Source organism: Xenia sp. Carnegie-2017, unplaced genomic scaffold (assembly GCF_021976095.1).
Source record: "Xenia sp. Carnegie-2017 unplaced genomic scaffold, XeniaSp_v1 HiC_scaffold_23, whole genome shotgun sequence".
Classification (NCBI taxonomy): domain Eukaryota; kingdom Metazoa; phylum Cnidaria; class Anthozoa; order Malacalcyonacea; family Xeniidae; genus Xenia; species Xenia sp. Carnegie-2017.
The window spans coordinates 19,139,025-19,156,233 of NW_025813486.1; the positions used below are offsets into that span (position 1 = coordinate 19,139,025).

The 17,209-nt window shown below is 37.7% G+C and overlaps 4 protein-coding genes across 6 annotated transcripts; 3 read left to right on the forward strand and 1 right to left on the reverse strand.

Moving 5' to 3' along the window:
* Position 1: 1 nt before the first annotated feature.
* Positions 2 to 13,121, reverse strand: LOC124449856 (protein argonaute-2-like). Of its 3 annotated transcripts, none has more exons than XM_047000784.1 (2): positions 12,176 to 13,121; positions 2 to 3,283 (listed from the first exon to the last, which is right to left on the reverse strand). In XM_047000784.1, exon 2 carries the CDS (start codon positions 3,227 to 3,229, stop codon positions 80 to 82), a length of 3,150 nt encoding a protein of 1,049 aa, XP_046856740.1. In that variant the 5' UTR covers positions 3,230 to 3,283; positions 12,176 to 13,121; the 3' UTR covers positions 2 to 79. The 3 variants fall into 3 exon arrangements, with proteins under 3 accessions (XP_046856740.1, XP_046856741.1, XP_046856739.1); XM_047000785.1 differs by lacking the exon at positions 12,176 to 13,121 and adding an exon at positions 10,042 to 10,051 and having other exon boundaries at positions 2 to 3,255; XM_047000783.1 differs by lacking the exon at positions 12,176 to 13,121 and adding an exon at positions 3,811 to 3,890 and having other exon boundaries at positions 2 to 3,255.
* LOC124449306 (trichohyalin-like) lies at positions 7,036 to 8,384 on the forward strand. Its single transcript, XM_047000240.1, has 2 exons — positions 7,036 to 8,299; positions 8,362 to 8,384. Exons 1-2 carry the CDS (start codon positions 7,036 to 7,038, stop codon positions 8,382 to 8,384), a joined length of 1,287 nt encoding a protein of 428 aa, XP_046856196.1.
* LOC124449859 (protein argonaute-2-like) lies at positions 8,449 to 11,255 on the forward strand. The gene is made up of 4 exons (XM_047000788.1): positions 8,449 to 9,610; positions 9,674 to 10,012; positions 10,084 to 10,497; positions 10,571 to 11,255. Exons 1-4 carry the CDS (start codon positions 8,464 to 8,466, stop codon positions 10,942 to 10,944), a joined length of 2,274 nt encoding a protein of 757 aa, XP_046856744.1. The 5' UTR covers positions 8,449 to 8,463; the 3' UTR covers positions 10,945 to 11,255.
* Positions 13,122 to 13,127: 6 nt separating the features above from the next.
* On the forward strand, positions 13,128 to 17,197 carry LOC124449307 (protein argonaute-2-like). The gene is made up of 2 exons (XM_047000241.1): positions 13,128 to 16,626; positions 16,698 to 17,197. The coding sequence occupies exons 1-2, from the start codon at positions 13,158 to 13,160 to the stop codon at positions 17,195 to 17,197; spliced, it is 3,969 nt and encodes a 1,322-aa protein (XP_046856197.1). The 5' UTR covers positions 13,128 to 13,157.
* Positions 17,198 to 17,209: the final 12 nt, after the last annotated feature.

Sequence of the window (17,209 nt, forward strand, 5' to 3'; positions counted from 1 at the left end):
TATTCAATTAAAATATTTTCATTATATCAACAACAAAAAATAAATTAAAATTAAATTTCGATAATAATTAATTAAAACTCTAGGCAAAATACATTGTAGACTTCATGTTGTCGTGAATTTTCACAGCACGAACCAAATCTTCTTCCTTAAGGACGCTTCCATCGTCTCCAGAGGCAACACTACCATCTGGGCTTCCACGTTCAACCTCCTTTAAATGATAACGAGCTCTAAACGCAGCATGGTGAGCATAATACACAGGTGCTGGTATAGATACTGCTCTGGCACAACGAACGTAGGTATGACATAGTTGATTGGTGAGATTCTGTAGTTCATCTGACTTAAAATTACTATCATCATACAAGACATGGTAGTGAGTTGGTTTACTGGTACCTTGAATACCAGCATGACTACACAGGTACCAATCAAATTTAAAGGGATGAACAACGTCTTTATCGACCAAAGTACCAGCAGGGATGTTCTTACTTTTACCTCTTTGATCACGTGGATCTTCGGCAAAGAATCGAGCATGATGACTTTTCTGGACGACAATAAATGTAATTTGTGGTTTATAATTGGGATCTAGTTCAAGACAAGCATCTTGAAATGCTTGAAGCTCCAGAAGTAAAACACGTTTAAATTGATCTTCACCAACTCCAATACGATAAAATATGATTTTCTGTGGTGCAGCTCCGGTAGACTTACGAAACTTCTTAAGTAAGGTAACAACGATATTTTTAATATCACCAATTTCTTCTCTGTTCGTCTTGCTACCACGCTGTTGGACGCAGACCTCTGCGCAGTACTGGTTAGGATACGAGTCCATACTTGCAACCACAGCGGTTATTGAAGGAGAGCTGTCTCCGGGAGCTGGATGCGTGACGTCAGCACCAAAAATAATGGCAGGTTCAGATAATATTGGTGAACGATTTTCTTTGTTGAGGACTGATGTTGTTCCACCAAGTTTTGCGTTGATTTTAAGACAAATATTAGCCATCATTTGCATATCTGCTTTCTTCGCGTTTTTCGATTTAACACATTGTGTTCTCATGCCATAAACAACATCTCCATAATGCTTCACTTCTTCGTAATAAGGATCGGTGGAATCTTTATCAGGAAATATAACAACAATGAGTTGAAGGTTAGGATAATTCTTAATAAGTTGACCAAAGAGTTTGCCAATACCGTCGTAACCACGCTGTGTATTTTTATAACAAGGAGTATCGTTAATTCTTAACTGTTTTTCTCCACCCGCCTGAACAAGACGAGAGATAAAATTACTCATGGCTCGATCATCAAAGAATCTCGGATTTTCATATGAAACAAGCGCCCATTCCTTCAATTCTTTTGGTTCAAACATTGGTTTATTTTGCATATTCCATACACCATCCCGTGGTTTCTCTGTTTGTGGTTTATCTTTAGGACCATAGCTTAACAAAGGTGGATCCAAAACTCTTCCTGTAACACTGGCTAGATTTCTACCAACCTTGATTCCAAAATCAGCACAGTAAGGATCTTTGTCAAAGTTAGAGCTGCGAACTAAATTTTCTATTTCTCGCTGGCGTTGTGGAGCTGGAAGTGCTGTGTGTCTTACCATTTCTCTTGTTTGATCAGGATTAAGTCTTCCCTCCCGTCGTTGACCACCAGCAATATTACTGACCTCAATTGGAATCAAACTGCCTTTACTACCAACCTTCAGACATGGAAGATCGGGGTATCTTAATGTAATGTTATACTTTTCTTTAAAGTATTCAAAAACACTGATCGTTTTTCCATCTTCCAGAGGAAATTTTTCATCCTTTGAAGATTTCATGGACAATCCGCTGACTCTTTGTTTTCTTTTAACGTGAGTTGTTTCAATCTTAACGGTCTTCATTTCCTTGCTAAAGTCTCTCCTTTGTGATGGGTTCAGTTTCGGAGGTATATTTCTCAGTTTAAGATATTCACACATAAAATCAAGAACAGGTTGTGCTTTATAAAATGCAGTAGCACATATATCAATGTTCAACATCATCTTCCACTGCGTCGGACGTATGCTTACAAAACGTCCATTCCAGATCTGAAGACCAAGACCCAGATCTTTTTCATCGCCATAGAAATTAAAAAACAAACGACCAAAAGGAGTGCTGGTCATTGATGGCAAAAATCTGATCACATTTTGTACAGCTTGCACGGCATTCTGGGGCACTTCAATGGATTTTCCATCAAGTGCTTGCTTCAGGTAATAAAGACTAACTTGTGCTGCCCATTTTACAGTAACAGTGTACTCTCGCTGACTACCATTGTCTGTTGTAAATAGTACCTTGAATTCTCTCATGTCCTTTCCAATATCTGGGATGAGTGTACGACAATACAAATTTTTACCATCTTTGTCATAAACTAATTTTGGTCCTTTGGGATTAGCAGCTTCATACTGATTTACCATTTCTTTAATAATCTTAGGGGCTTCAGATTTTGTATAGCCATCACGATTGGTCTTAAAGTTTGCTTTAATTGATGTGTCATAATGATGAATATCATTTTTTGGCAGTTGAACATTAAGAAAGTTCACACGAAGACGTAAAAGTCTACCTAGTTGACCTCCTTTATCAGGTCGACGGAGTAGTCTTATCTCCTCCTTCTCTGACTGAGGTAGATCAGTTGACAATTGCTTTAATTCAGGTTTTTCCTGCTGAGTTGTGGACGATGGTGTTTTCTTGACAGGTTGAGAGGTTGATTTCTTTGAAGTTTGTTTTTGTGGAGTGACTGGGGTAGTTTTTGGTTGTGTATCCTTAGGTGCTTGTGTAGGTGCCGTGTCAGCTGATCTACTAGGAAATGCCCCATCTGTAGAATCACTTTGTTCTTGAACTTTTAACTGTTGGACATTTTTTGCTAAGGTTTCAACATCCTGTTGAGCTGTGGGATTTTTAACATTGCTTGCTTGAGCAGATGTTGTTTCTTGTTGAGAAGTCTGTTCTTGCTTCTTCCTTCTTTGACGTTGTTTTTTAGAAGTTGATTTTGCTTGATCTTTATCTTCACTGACTTGAAATTCTTGAGAAGGAGTTGCTTGTGTGACAGATGGTGTTGGTTCATCAACAGTCAAAGCAATGGCTCCTCTATCACTTGATCTTGTATCTTGTAAACCGCTAGGAGCTACACTTTCATTCGTTCGTGCTTTATTCCCACCACCACCACGTCCACGACCTCGACGTCTTCCCCGTCCTTTATTTCCTCTTCCTCGACCCTCAGACATCGAAAATTTTCACTCTTTTATAACTTCTACAAAACAATTCAATAGATATATCATGTAAGTCAGTGAGTCAGACTTTCCAATTGACACCTGAATGTATAAAATTACAGGAAACTGCTCAAAATTTCTTCGAAAAGAAAAGCAACCTTTGTACATTTAAAATCATTAAAAATAGAGAGCTTTAGCAAAGACCACCAGTACAACTACGAGTACAAATTACGTCATTTTGGCGCAAAGACATTGTTGCGACGACAAAAACACGTAGCCGTCATCAACCTGAGTACGATGTTTTGTAAAAAATTCGTAGTCTCGACTACGATGTCTTTTTAAGCAAAGTAGGTATATTTCTTCATTCTGTAAGAAATTAGTTTACAGTACTATTTTCGAGCATCCATGCTTTACTTTAGAAGCTTTTTTGAGCGCATATGTACATTTAAAAGGAAAATAAGACCTTGAAAACTTTCGTACGTAAAGTGAAAGGTAAACAAACAATAAAATAGTATAAAATATATCGTACATAAAAATTAAAATAGTAAAGATTTTTCACTCTGAAGAGCCCTATTTTCTCTCAAAATTAGTATTACCAATTAGTTGATATCTTTATTGACAAATGGAGCCGTAGCTGCTTCGCAAACGTCGTTTATTTTTCACAATAAAAAGGCTCGTTCTGTTGTTTATAGCTAAAACAAAATTTTGACAAAGCAACCACAACAAACTTCCTCGTGCCATTCCCTTACACGGTCAAACTTCGTACTCGTTGTCGTAGATCGATTTGTAAATTCTCTTTGACTGATTGATTGTTTTGATTGATTTGATTGCTTGAGCTCAGATGTATTGTGCACAGGCTAATGCAAACTAATGAACTCTACAACAACTGGAAGGCTAACTCAATATAAACAAGCCTAAACTTGCTGAAGCCACTTAGAAGCTGATTTGCCACTTCGCGTGTATCTCGCGTAGACTGTTTTATTTTGCGTGACGGATTGTTTTGCAAAAACTGCTAACTTGAAAATACAATGCTAGCCTAAATGTTTTATTTTTTTTCAAAACCGTTAACAAAATTTGGTTATTAATGTCTTAAGATGAATTGTGGATGTTCCAAGACATGTTTTGTATACGTAACGTTGTATTATATAAAACATAGAAGGGAGAACTTGCTTCGAAATATGAATTTCTCATTTGTCGCCGAAAGACCAAAAATTTAAGATAAAACTGAAAACAGGTAGTCTGTATCTTTGAATGGTGTGCAAAATACACACAATCCACTTAATATAACATGTTTCACAACAATTTTATTGCTTTTAAAGTTAGACTTGCTTTGTAAGAATTTCACATGCTCTTTTTGGAAAGTGTGAAAGTGATGATTTGAAATTTTGAACTGTGGGTGATTGTTGGTTCTTGTCATTTACTTCTCCCACTTCTTAAGGACTGGTGGAAGATTTGACATGCATTCATATTTGTGTATTGAGCATTTTATCAGCAAGTTCATGCTTATAAATAAATAGCCAAGTGTACAACATGACAAGTATTGCTAATATAACCTGCTCTACATAAATGCTAAAAAGCAACCCTCATCCTCAGTGGTTTGAACCAGGATTTTAAAATGATTATAAAGCAAGCAAAGCTATATCATGTATCATAATTTTATAGTATATCATATTGATTGTAAAATTAGTGTTTTCTTGTCATACAGATGATGATAAATGTATATGTAATATATTAAATTTTAGGATGTGTGTTTAAAATGTTTGGTCATATTTGTGAAAATATATGATGATTCTATAATATTAGACTAATAATCTTTTTCATACTTGTGTTACATTACAATTTTTGCTTAAGTGTTTCAAAAGTTATGAATATGGAGTGTCATTTGTGTTTTTGTCTTTTTTTAGTGGGTATTGACCCTTTTCACTCTTTAATGGTGCAATTAATATTAACACAATAATATGGCATAACAGTTTTTTTAAAACAAACTCAAAATATTTTTTTGCTAACTTTTTCAAATATTTTGCAAAGTGCTTTTCTTTTTGTTTACGCTCTGAACTTTCAAAAAGGACTGGGGCGAGCTAATTTTGCTCGTAAACACAAAAATTACCGAAAAACAGCGTTTTTTGCCCTGACAGCTTCATTTTCAAAGATTCAAATAATATTATAAGGATAGACAAGTGTGTTTTACATCCTGTTAATCAAAAAAACGAGGGGTGTCAGTTTTGTATTCAAGTTATAAGGCATGTTTTCACGTGCCAAAACAAAGTTCGCTTTTCATCTTTCTAAAAAGAAGCTTAAACATGTACAAATGTCGTTCAAACTTGTTTTATATTACAGTCCAAACATTGTTTAAGGTTTTTAGACATTAAGCTGGCTCGAAGAGCACTGTTTTGTACAAAAAATCCGGCAATTTCGAAGTGATGTATTTCGCCTCCGAACCCTCATTGGCGGCGATCATGCAGGCTTCAAAGATGGCGGCCAAAATAGCCTTCCAGTTGTTATGGAGTTCGTTGATGCAAACCAGTGAACTCCATATATATATATATATCTGGAATGATAACGACAATACATTTTATAGATATAAAATTGAAGCTAAAGTCCTAGTCTCTTGCGCGGTTTGTACGTCAGTTCCAGTCCTTCAAAGTCGAATATTCACGCGGTTTGTACGTCAGTTTCATTCCCCTGAGTGCCAAACATACACGGCCAATATAAATTTGAATACAAATTGCAAAAGCATAAACATATAAACAACATCACGACAAAAACACACGAGGCCAACTCTTCGCAAAAGGTTATTTTTTACAGCTGAAACTTTACTACAGTGATTTCGTTGTAACTTACAACTTGTTACGAGGAAAAGCCAACTGAAAATTACACTGTATGCTAAAAAGACAACACAATAAGAAAATATGACGAGAAAATATTCAAGCAAAAATTTTTCTTACATCGGAAGGTAAATTTTCAAACGGTGTCAAACAGTGTTTGTCTTTTTTGTCTTTTAAGTGGATTTAAAGATCTGTTTTTCCGAAAAAAAAGAAAACTTGAATATCCAGTTTCATAAAAAATATTGAGTCTATAACTCGCATTTTTACTTTTTACAAAGCGATTGTCATTTTCATCGATTTTGATAGTGTTTCAAGTACTAAATGGTTGTCATCTCGATATCAATAATTGAATATCCTTAAAGACTTTGATATATTTTAAAGGAAAACCGCAGCGTAATAGCAGATCGGCTAAGTTCACCTGACCTTGCTTTTCGATTTATCACTTTGATTCACTTTCCGTGAACCTTTTCATTCCAAAAATTTCTTTTTTTTTACGCTCTGATCATGATCCGAACTCTACCATTACCAAGGGAAAAATGATTAAAAAAAATTAAACTGAACACGCGAGAGACTAGAGCCTGACGTATAATGACGAATGATGACGACAAATGTTTTTTTGGCTTCAATTTTTGGCTTCGGTTATCATTCCAGTTATTCAAATGATGCAAACACAGCTCTAGACCAATCAGCGCATTGTGTTTATTTTATAAACGGAGTCATTAACGGACACCTTGGACGCTGACCCAAACCCTAACCTATAATTCCACATAATCCTAACCAAAAAGGAGCCCGCGCTACGCATATAAGCGCTTCGGGCATTCGCTAAACTGCAGTCTAGCCAGAAATTTTTAAAAGATATTTTTAGAAGATATTCTGTAACGAGGGTGAATAATCCGTTGTGAATTTTTACGATCTTTTCTACGTCATATTTATATTTATACTTGTCATCAAGGTCTTACTGGAAAAACAAAATCGTGAAAATATCTCTGATTCTTGATGAGCGATCGCGGTCAGAGAAGAGGACGACGTCGACTAGAACATCAAGAAGGTGTAGCTTTAGCTACTGAACATAGACAGCTACAGCAACAACAAATAAAACATCACAGAGATGAGCAACAACAACAACATCCAGCGCAACGTGATAAACGACGACAACCACAACAAGGTCAACAGCTGCAAACGTGCAAATATTGCAAACAACAACAGCAGAAAGAACAACGCGAGGAGAGATCGCCTCGTTATGAACAACGTGAGGAGAGATTGCCTCTTTATGATCAACGTGATGAGAGATTGTCTTGTTATGATCAACGAGATGAGAGATTGTCTTGTTATGATCAACGTGATGAGAGATTGTCTTGTTATGATAAACGTGAGGAGAGATTGTCTTGTTATGATAAACGTGAGGAGAGATTGTCTCGTTATGATCAACGTGAGGAGAGATTGCCTCGTTATGATCAACGTGAGGAGAGATTGTCTCGTTATGATCAACGTGAGGAGAGATTGTCTCGTTATGATCAACGTGAGGAGAGATTGCCGCGTTATGATCAACATGAGGAGAGATTGTCTCGTTATGATCAACGTGAGGAGAGATTGCCTCGTTATGATCAACGTGAGGAGAGATTGCCTCGTTATGATCAACGTGAGGAGAGATTGTCTCGTTATGATCAACGTGAGGAGAGATTGTCTCGTTATGATCAACGTGAGGAGAGATTGTCTCGTTATGATCAACGTGAGGAGAGATGTCCTCGTTATGATCAACGTGAGGAGAGATTGTCTCGTTATGATCAACGTGATGAGAGATTGTCTTGTTATGATCAACGTGATGAGAGATTGTCTCGTTATGATCAACGTGAGGAGAGATTGTCTCGTTATGATCAACGTGATGAGATATTGTCTCGTTATGAACAACGTGAGGAGAGATTGCCTCGTTATGATCAACGTGAGGAGAGATTGTCTCGTTATGATCAACGTGAGGAGAGATTGCCGCGTTATGATCAACACGAGGAGAGATTGTCTCGTTATGATGGTGCAGCTTTTAGTAGATCACAGGAAAAACCTTCTACACCACAAAACCTCCCGAAGACCCAACCATCAACTCAACCATCTAGCCCACCACAACCAGCACCCTCTGAAGCTTTAACACCACAAGTCCAAATTTCCCAGGGAGCAGTTAAACCTGACAGACCCAGTCAAATAAAAACTGTTCCTCCCAAGTCCAGTAAAGGTGTGCTTAAGCCACCACGTCGACCAGATGCAGGAGGTAAATCGGGACGACGCATTGACCTCATAGTCAATTTCCTTCCTTTTAAACTCACTACTGAGGATATTCATCATTATCATTCTGAAATCAAAGAAAAAGGAAAAAAAAGTGAAGAAGGATTCACAAAGTCAGATAGACCAAAAATTCTACAGAAAGCCCAAGAAATGTATGACAAAGACAACCCAGAAGGTCCCAAGTGGGTGTATGATAAAAATGGCAAGAATATCTATTGTAGCAAAAAAATTCCTGGTTTTGAGTCAGGTCGACAATACACAGTACAGTTTAGGACAGATAATGGCAAAGAAAAAACGTTTATTGTTGATATTAAATGGGTTGCTTATTGTAGCCTTTATGAACTAAACGAAGCACTTGAAGGCCGACGTACTGAAATACCTTATCATACTTTACAAGCTATAGAAGTTGCTATACAACAAATGCCAAAAATGAGAACAATACAAGTTCGTTCTTCATTTTTTGACAATCCAAGTGGTGGTGAAAAAGATCTTGGAGGAGGTATACAAGCCTGGAATGGTACATTTCTCAGTATTCGACCAACTCAGTGGAAAATGATGTTAAATGTTGATTTAAGTTCAACTGGTTTTTACAAACCTCAAACTGTTATCGACTTCATGTGTGACTTTCTTGATTTAAGAAACTTACCTAGATCGTTAGATGCGAGGCAAAGAATGAAATTTGCAAAGGAGATTAAGGCCATCAAAGTGGAAACAACTCACATGAAAAGAAAGCAAAAGGCAGGTGGTCTCACCGACAGATCAGCCAGAGAAGAGACATTTCACTGTGATGGTCGCAAAGTCACTGTGCTTGATTATTTTAAAAACACATATAACATAAGTTTGAAACACCCAGATCTTCCATGTGTAAAAGTTGGTCAAAAAGGAAATCTCATTCCAATGGAACTTTGCCATGTAGTCAGTGGTCAAAAGAAACAGGGAAGGCTCACTGGACGGCAAACACAACAGATGATTCGTAGCACAACTATTCCAGCACCAGACAGAATGCAAAAAATCATGGAATTGATTAGAAAACTTCGATTTGAGCAAGATCCTTATTTACATGACTTTGGTTTCAGCATAGGTAATGAACTTATTGGTATACAAGGTCGAGTCCTAGATCCTCCTTCCATGATGTTTGGCCCTATTAATCGACCGAGCCAAGAGTTGCGTAAAGATGGTGCATGGAAGATTACAAAGAAAATGCTCGACCCTAAGGAATTAAGGGAATGGGCACTGATTTCTTACAAGAAAAGACAACCAGGTCGTGGAAGAGGTCCTGACCATTTAGACAACCAAGGTATGGGTAATCTTATCCACTATTTAATAGAGGTTGGCCGCGAGAAAGGTGTACATGTTGAAGATCCATGTCATGTGTCACTGGAAACTGACTTAAATGGGACTGACAAGTTGTTTGGTCGCCTGAAAGCTTGGTATCGCAAGCTGCAGTTGATAGTTGTTGTCTTACCAGTGGATGGAGATGATTTCTACGAAGAAGTGAAGCATTGTGGTGATGTTGTCCATGGAATCATCACACAGTGTATTAAAGTTGAGAAAGCTAGTATTGATTTCTCAGACTGGAGGAATAGGGAAACGTTGGTTAATTTGTGGCTTAAAATGAATGCCAAACTTGGTGGGACAACGTGTGCTTTGGATAAGGCCATGAAATCTCCAATTTTGAAACGACCTGTGATCATTTTTGGTAAGATCTTAACTTTGGTGAGAGCTTACATGAACATCAATTCTGTCAACATTTACGTATCTTGTTTTCAGGTGCTGACGTGACCCATCCAGGTGCTGGGAACAGATCAAGTCCCTCAATTGCTGCTGTTGTAGCCAGTAAAGACTCATACCCAACCCTCTACAATGCTGAGGTTCGTGTCCAAAAACACAGACAGGAAATGATTGAGGATCTGAAAGAAATGACAAAGGAATTGTTGAAAAAGTTTAGACAATCTACGAAAGCCATTCCTGAAAAGATTTTATTTTATCGAGATGGTGTTAGCAGGGGTCAATTTCAAGATGTCTTGATTAAGGAGTTATCAGCCATCCAAAGAGCTTGTCTTGAACTTCAACCAGGCTGGACACCTGCCATAACCTTTATTGTGGTCCAAAAAAGACATCATGCCAAATTCTTTGCAACAGATCCTAAAGATCAAAAAGGCAAAAGTAGAAATATTCCAGCAGGTAAACATGTTTTAATTTATGATCACAACTTCTTGAAGGAAACAAATGCAAATTCTTGTGTTTTGTTTTTTAGGTACAGTCGTTGATACACAGATATGTCATCCGTACGAGTTTAATTTCTACCTGTGTAGTCATACTGGTATCCAAGGCACAAGTAAACCAGCTCTTTATCATGTACTGTACGATGACAGTAACTTCACCTCAGATGACTTACAGATTCTTACCAATCAATTGTGTTATACATACGTACGTTGTACCAGGTCCGTGTCTATTCCTGCGCCTGCGTATTATGCCCATCATGTTGCATTCAGAGCAAGACATCATCTCAAGATGGACAGTGCTATTGAAGGCAATACCATTTCCAATGACGAATCTAAGGTTACAACAGAACAAAGAAATCTTGTCAAGGTCCATCCACATGTTAACTGTTCTATGTACTTTGCTTAAAGTTACATTATATTCTTACCTTCTGATGGGGTTAATCCTTAAGAATGATTTATTCAGGATTAATTTTAAACAAAATCTGTTGATTTGCTTCCATTTTAGTTGTACTGCTAGTTTAGTATGGCAAGCTTGTTTAAAAAGGACTTTTATTTATAATCAATATCAAAGTATATTTTATAGTAAATTATGTGAGTTTTTTTAGCAAATATTGATAAAATTATACTCTATCATTTCTTCAACTGCTTGGTGAGTCCAAAACAGCCTCATCCTACTAAAGAAATTTTAAGTAGTATAATTTTGTGTGTTTATGTTTGTATGGATGTTTATATTTCAATAAATACCTCATCCTTTTGCAAGTTGTTCTTATAGTTAATCACTTTTTCGTTTCTACCATCTTTCCTTAATATTCTATTCATTTGTTTTAACGATTCTTGTTGTTTCACCTTTGCTTCGTGTAATTTTATCTCTGTATCAATTACAGCAAAAAATTCCATTTCACCTTTTTGTATAAGATCTTTGTCATCATGTTCTTCATGGTTTTCTGCACCTTGTAGCGATAAATAAAAAGATTAACATTACAATAAGCAAACCACACAACAACTCAACAAGAAAGTTAAATCAATTGCATCTTCAAATTAGGTAATGTATATATTTACCATCACCCTATATCCCCGACAATCATCCATCTATATCCTATATCTACCACCAAGTATCTTTTTACAATCACCACACAATATTCACCATCCTATATTCCTCCAGGAAATGCACCATCTCTAGAATCACTTTGTTCTTGAACTTTTAACTGCTGGACATTTTCTGCTAAGGTTTCAACATCCTGTTGAGCTGTGGGAATTTGAACATTGCTTGCTTGAGCAGATGTTGTTTCTGGTTGAGAAGTCTGTTCTTGCTTCTTCCTTCTTTGACGTTGTTTTTTAGAAGTTGATTTTGCTTGATCTTTATCTTCGCTGACTTGAAATTCTTGAGAAGGAGTTGCTTGTGTGACAGATGGTGTTGTTTCATCAACAGTCAAAGCAATGGCTCCTCTATCACTTGATCTTGTATCTTGTAAACCGCTAGGAGCTACACTTTCATTCGTTCGTGCTTCATTCCCACCACGACCACGTCCACGACCTCGACGACTTCCCCGTCCTTTATTTCTTCTGCCTCGACCCTCAGACATCGAAAATTTTCACTCTTTTATAACTTCTACAAAACAACTCAATAGGCATATCATGTGAGTCAGTGAGTCAGACTTGGCAAATGACATATGAATGTATAAAATTACAGGAAACTGCTCAAAATTTCTTCGAAAAGAAAAGCAACTTTTATACATTTCAAATCATTAAAAATGAAAGTAAAAGAGGAAAACACTATGGTAAGTTCCTCCCTAAATTTGCTCAGCCTGAATCATTGAATACCTGTTGCAAATCATATACCAAATATGGTAGCTATTATTCAATAATGACAATTTTTATCACTAAAATCATGGCAAAGGCTCAACTGCAAATATTTTTAATGGTCTAAACGTATTATACACAGATATTATAAATGTTTTGTTAAATTCCTAACACAAATATGACTTAAAACAACTCTGGAGTTAGTCTTATCCCACACAAACACCACCTTCAGCTTGGAGAAGGCTATTTTTTGCCATTTGCCTATATCGTTGGTCACTGGGGAAAACCCATTGAGTTCTATAATTGAGTTATTATAGAATGGGAAAACTCAGTGAACTCTACAACAACGATTGTTATGGAGTTCGTTGATGCAAACACAGCGCATTGTGTTTATTTTATAAACGGACACCTTGGACGCTGACCCAAACCCTAACGTATAATTCCACATAATCCTAACCAAAAAGGAGCCCGCGCTACGCACATAAGCGCTTCGGAAATTCGCTAAACTGCAGTCTGGCGAGAAATTCCTGAATTCTTTCAAAGTACATCAAGTATTACCAGAAACAGGAGTTTACTACTAAGACCGTTGTTACTGTTATAAATCTCGACCATCGCCTAATATTCTCGACCATCGCTTGATATTCTCGACTAGCGGTTGGAATTCTCAATACACTTTTGTCACGTTTGGCTTGCCATATGTAACGAGGGTGAATAATCCGTTGTGAATTTTTACGATCTGTTCTACGTCATATTTATATTTATACTTGTCATCAAGGTCTTACTGGAAAAACAAAATCGTGAAAATATCTCTGATTCTTGATGAGCGATCGCGGTCAGAGAAGAGGACGTCGACTAGAACATCAAGAAGGTGTAGCTTTAGCTACTGAACATAGACGACTACAGCAACAACAAATAAAACATCACAGAGATGAGCAACAACAGCAACATCCAGCGCAACGTGATAAACGACGACAACCAGAACAAGGACAACAGCTGCAAACGTGCAAACGTTTCAAACAACAACAGAAAGAACAACGCGATGAGAGATTGCCTCGTTATGAACAACGTGATGAGAGATTGTCTCGTTATGAACAACGTGATGACAGATTGCCTCGTTATGAACAACGTGAGGAGAGATTGCCTCGTTATGAACAACGTGATGAGAGATTGTCTCGTTATGATCAACGTGAGGAGAGATTGCCTCGTTATGAACAACGTGATGAGAGATTGTCTCGTTATGAACAACGTGAGGAGAGATTGCCTCGTTATGAACAACGTGATGAGAGATTGTCTCGTTATGATCAACGTGAGGAGAGATTGTCTCGTTATGATCAACGTGATGAGAGATTGTCTCGTTATGAACAACGTGAGGAGAGATTGTCTCGTTATGATCAACGTGATGAGATATTGTCTCGTTATGATCAACGTGAGGAGAGATTGTCTCGTTATGATCAACGTGAGGAGAGATTGTCTCGTTATGAACAACGTGAGGAGAGATTGTCTCGTTATGAACAACGTGAGGAGAGATTGTCTCGTTATGATCAACGTGAGGAGAGATTGTCTCGTTATGATCAACGTGAGGAGAGATTGTCTCGTTATGATCAACGTGATGAGATATTGTCTCGTTATGAACAACGTGAGGAGAGATTGTCTCGTTATGATCAACGTGACGAGAGATTGTCTCGTTATGATCAACGTGAGGAGAGATTGTCTCGTTATGATCAACGTGAGGAGAGATTGTCTCGTTATGATCAACGTGACGAGAGATTGTCTCGTTATGATCAACGTGAGGAGAGATTGTCTCGTTATGAACAACGTGAGGAGAGATTGTCTCGTTATGATCAACGTGACGAGAGATTGTCTCGTTATGATCAACGTGAGGAGAGATTGTCTTGTTATGATCAACGTGAGGAGAGATTGTCTCGTTATGATCAACGTGACGAGAGATTGTCTTGTTATGATCAACGTGAGGAGAGATTGTCTCGTTATGATCAACGTGATGAGAGATTGTCTCGTTATGATCAACGTGATGAGAGATTGCCTCTTTATGATCAACGTGAGGAGAGATTGCCTCTTTATGATCAACGTGATGAGAGATTGTCTTGTTATGATAAACGTGAGGAGAGACTGTCTCGTTATGATCAACGTGAGGAGAGATTGTCTCATTATGATCAACGTGAGAAGAGATTGCCTCTTTATGATCGACGTAATGAGAGATTGCCTCTTTATGATCAACGTGATGAGAGATTGTCTCGTTATGATCAACGTGAGGAGAGATTGTCTCGTTATGATCAACGTGAGGAGAGATTGCCGCGTTATGATCAACATGAGGAGAGATTGTCTCGTTATGATGGTGCAGCTTTTAGTAGATCACAGGAAAAACCTTCTACACCACAAAACCTCCAGAAGACCCAACCATCTAGCCCACCACAACCAGCACCTTCTGAATCTTTAACACCACAAGTCCAAACTTCCCAGGGAGCAGTTAAACCTGACAGACCCAGTCAAATAAAAACTGTTCCTCCCAAGTCCAGTAAAGGTGTGCTTAAGCCACCACGTCGACCAGATGCAGGAGGTAAATCGGGACGACGCATTGACCTCATAGTCAATTTTCTTCCTTTTAAACTCACTACTGAGGATATTCATCATTATCATTCTGACATCAAAGAAAAAGGGAAAAAAAGTGAAGAAGGATTCACAAAGTCAGATAGACCAAAAATTCTACAGAAAGCTCAAGAAATGTATGACAAAGACAACCCAGAAGGTCCCAAGTGGGTGTATGATAAAAATGGCAAGAATATCTATTGTAGCAAAAAAATTCCTGGTTTTGAGTCAGGTCGACAATACACAGTACAGTTTAGGACAGATAATGGCAAAGAAAAAACGTTTATTGTTGATATTAAATGGGTTGCTTATTGTAGCCTTTATGAACTAAACGAAGCACTTGAAGGCCGACGTACTGAAATACCTTATCATACTTTACAAGCAATAGAAGTTGCTATACAACAAATGCCAAAAATGAGAACAATACAAGTTCGTTCTTCATTTTTTGACAATCCAAGTGGTGGTGAAAAAGATCTTGGAGGAGGTATACAAGCCTGGAATGGTACATTTCTCAGTATTCGACCAACTCAGTGGAAAATGATGTTAAATGTTGATTTAAGTTCAACTGGTTTTTACAAAGCTCAACCTGTTATCGACTTCATGTGTGAATTTCTTAATTTAAGAAACTTACCTAGATCGTTAGATGCGAGGCAAAGAATGAAATTCGCAAAGGAGATTAAGGCCATCAAAGTGGAAACAACTCATGTGAAAAGAAAGCAAAAGGCAGGTGGTCTCACCGACAGATCAGCTAGAGAAGAGACATTTCACTGTGATGGTCGCAAAGTCACTGTGCTTGATTATTTTAAAAACACATATAATATAAGTTTAAAACACCCAGATCTTCCATGTGTGAAAGTTGGTCAAAAAGGAAATCTCATTCCAATGGAACTTTGCCATGTAGTCAGTGGCCAAAAGAAGCAGGGAAGGCTCACTGGACGGCAAACACAACAGATGATTCGTAGCACAACTATTCCAGCACCAGATAGAATGCAAAAAATTATGGAATTGATTAGAAAACTTCGATTTGAGCAAGATCCTTATTTACATGACTTTGGTTTCAGCATAGGTAATGAACTTATTGGTATACAAGGTCGAGTCCTAGATCCTCCTTCCATGATGTTTGGCCCTATTAATCGACCGAGCCAAGAGTTGCGTAGAGATGGTGCATGGAAGATTACAAAGAAAATGCTCGACCCTAAGGAATTAAGGGAATGGGCACTGATTTCTTACAAGAAAAGACAACCAGGTCGTGGAAGAGGTCCAGACCATTTAGACAACCAAGGTATGGGTAATCTTATCCACTATTTAATAGAGGTTGGCCGCGAGAAAGGTGTAAATGTTGAAGATCCATGTCATGTGTCACTGGAAACTGACTTAAATGGGACTGACAAGTTGTTTGGTCGCCTGAAAGCTTGGTATCGCAAGCTGCAGTTGATAGTTGTTGTCTTACCAGTGGATGGAGATGATTTCTACGAAGAAGTGAAGCATTGTGGTGATGTTGTCCATGGAATCATCACACAGTGTATTAAAGTTGAGAAAGCTAGTATTGATTTCTCAGACTGGAGGAATAGGGAAACGTTGGTTAATTTGTGGCTTAAAATGAATGCCAAACTTGGTGGGACAACGTGTGCTTTGGATAAGGCCATGAAATCTCCAATTTTGAAACGACCTGTGATCATTTTTGGTAAGATCTTAACTTTGGTGAGAGCTTACATGAAGATCAATTCTGTCAACATTTACCTATCTTGTTTTTAGGTGCTGACGTGACCCATCCAGGTGCTGGGAATAAATCAAGTCCCTCAATTGCTGCTGTTGTAGCCAGTAAAGACTCATACCCAACCCTCTACAATGCTGAGGTTCGTGTCCAAAAACACAGACAGGAAATGATTGAGGATCTGAAAGAAATGACAAAGGAATTGTTGAAAAAGTTTAGACAATCTACGAAAGCCATTCCTGAAAAGATTTTATTTTATCGAGATGGTGTTAGCAGGGGTCAATTTCAAGATGTCTTGATTAAGGAGTTATCAGCCATCCAAAGAGCTTGTCTTGAACTTCAACCAGGCTGGACACCTGCCATAACCTTTATTGTGGTCCAAAAAAGACATCATGCCAAATTCTTTGCAACAGATTCTAAAGATCAAAAAGGCAAAAGTAGAAATATTCCAGCAGGTAAACATGTTTTAATTTATGATCACAACTTCTTGAAGGAAACAAATGCAAATTCTTGTGTTTTGTTTTTTAGGTACAGTCGTTGATACACAGATATG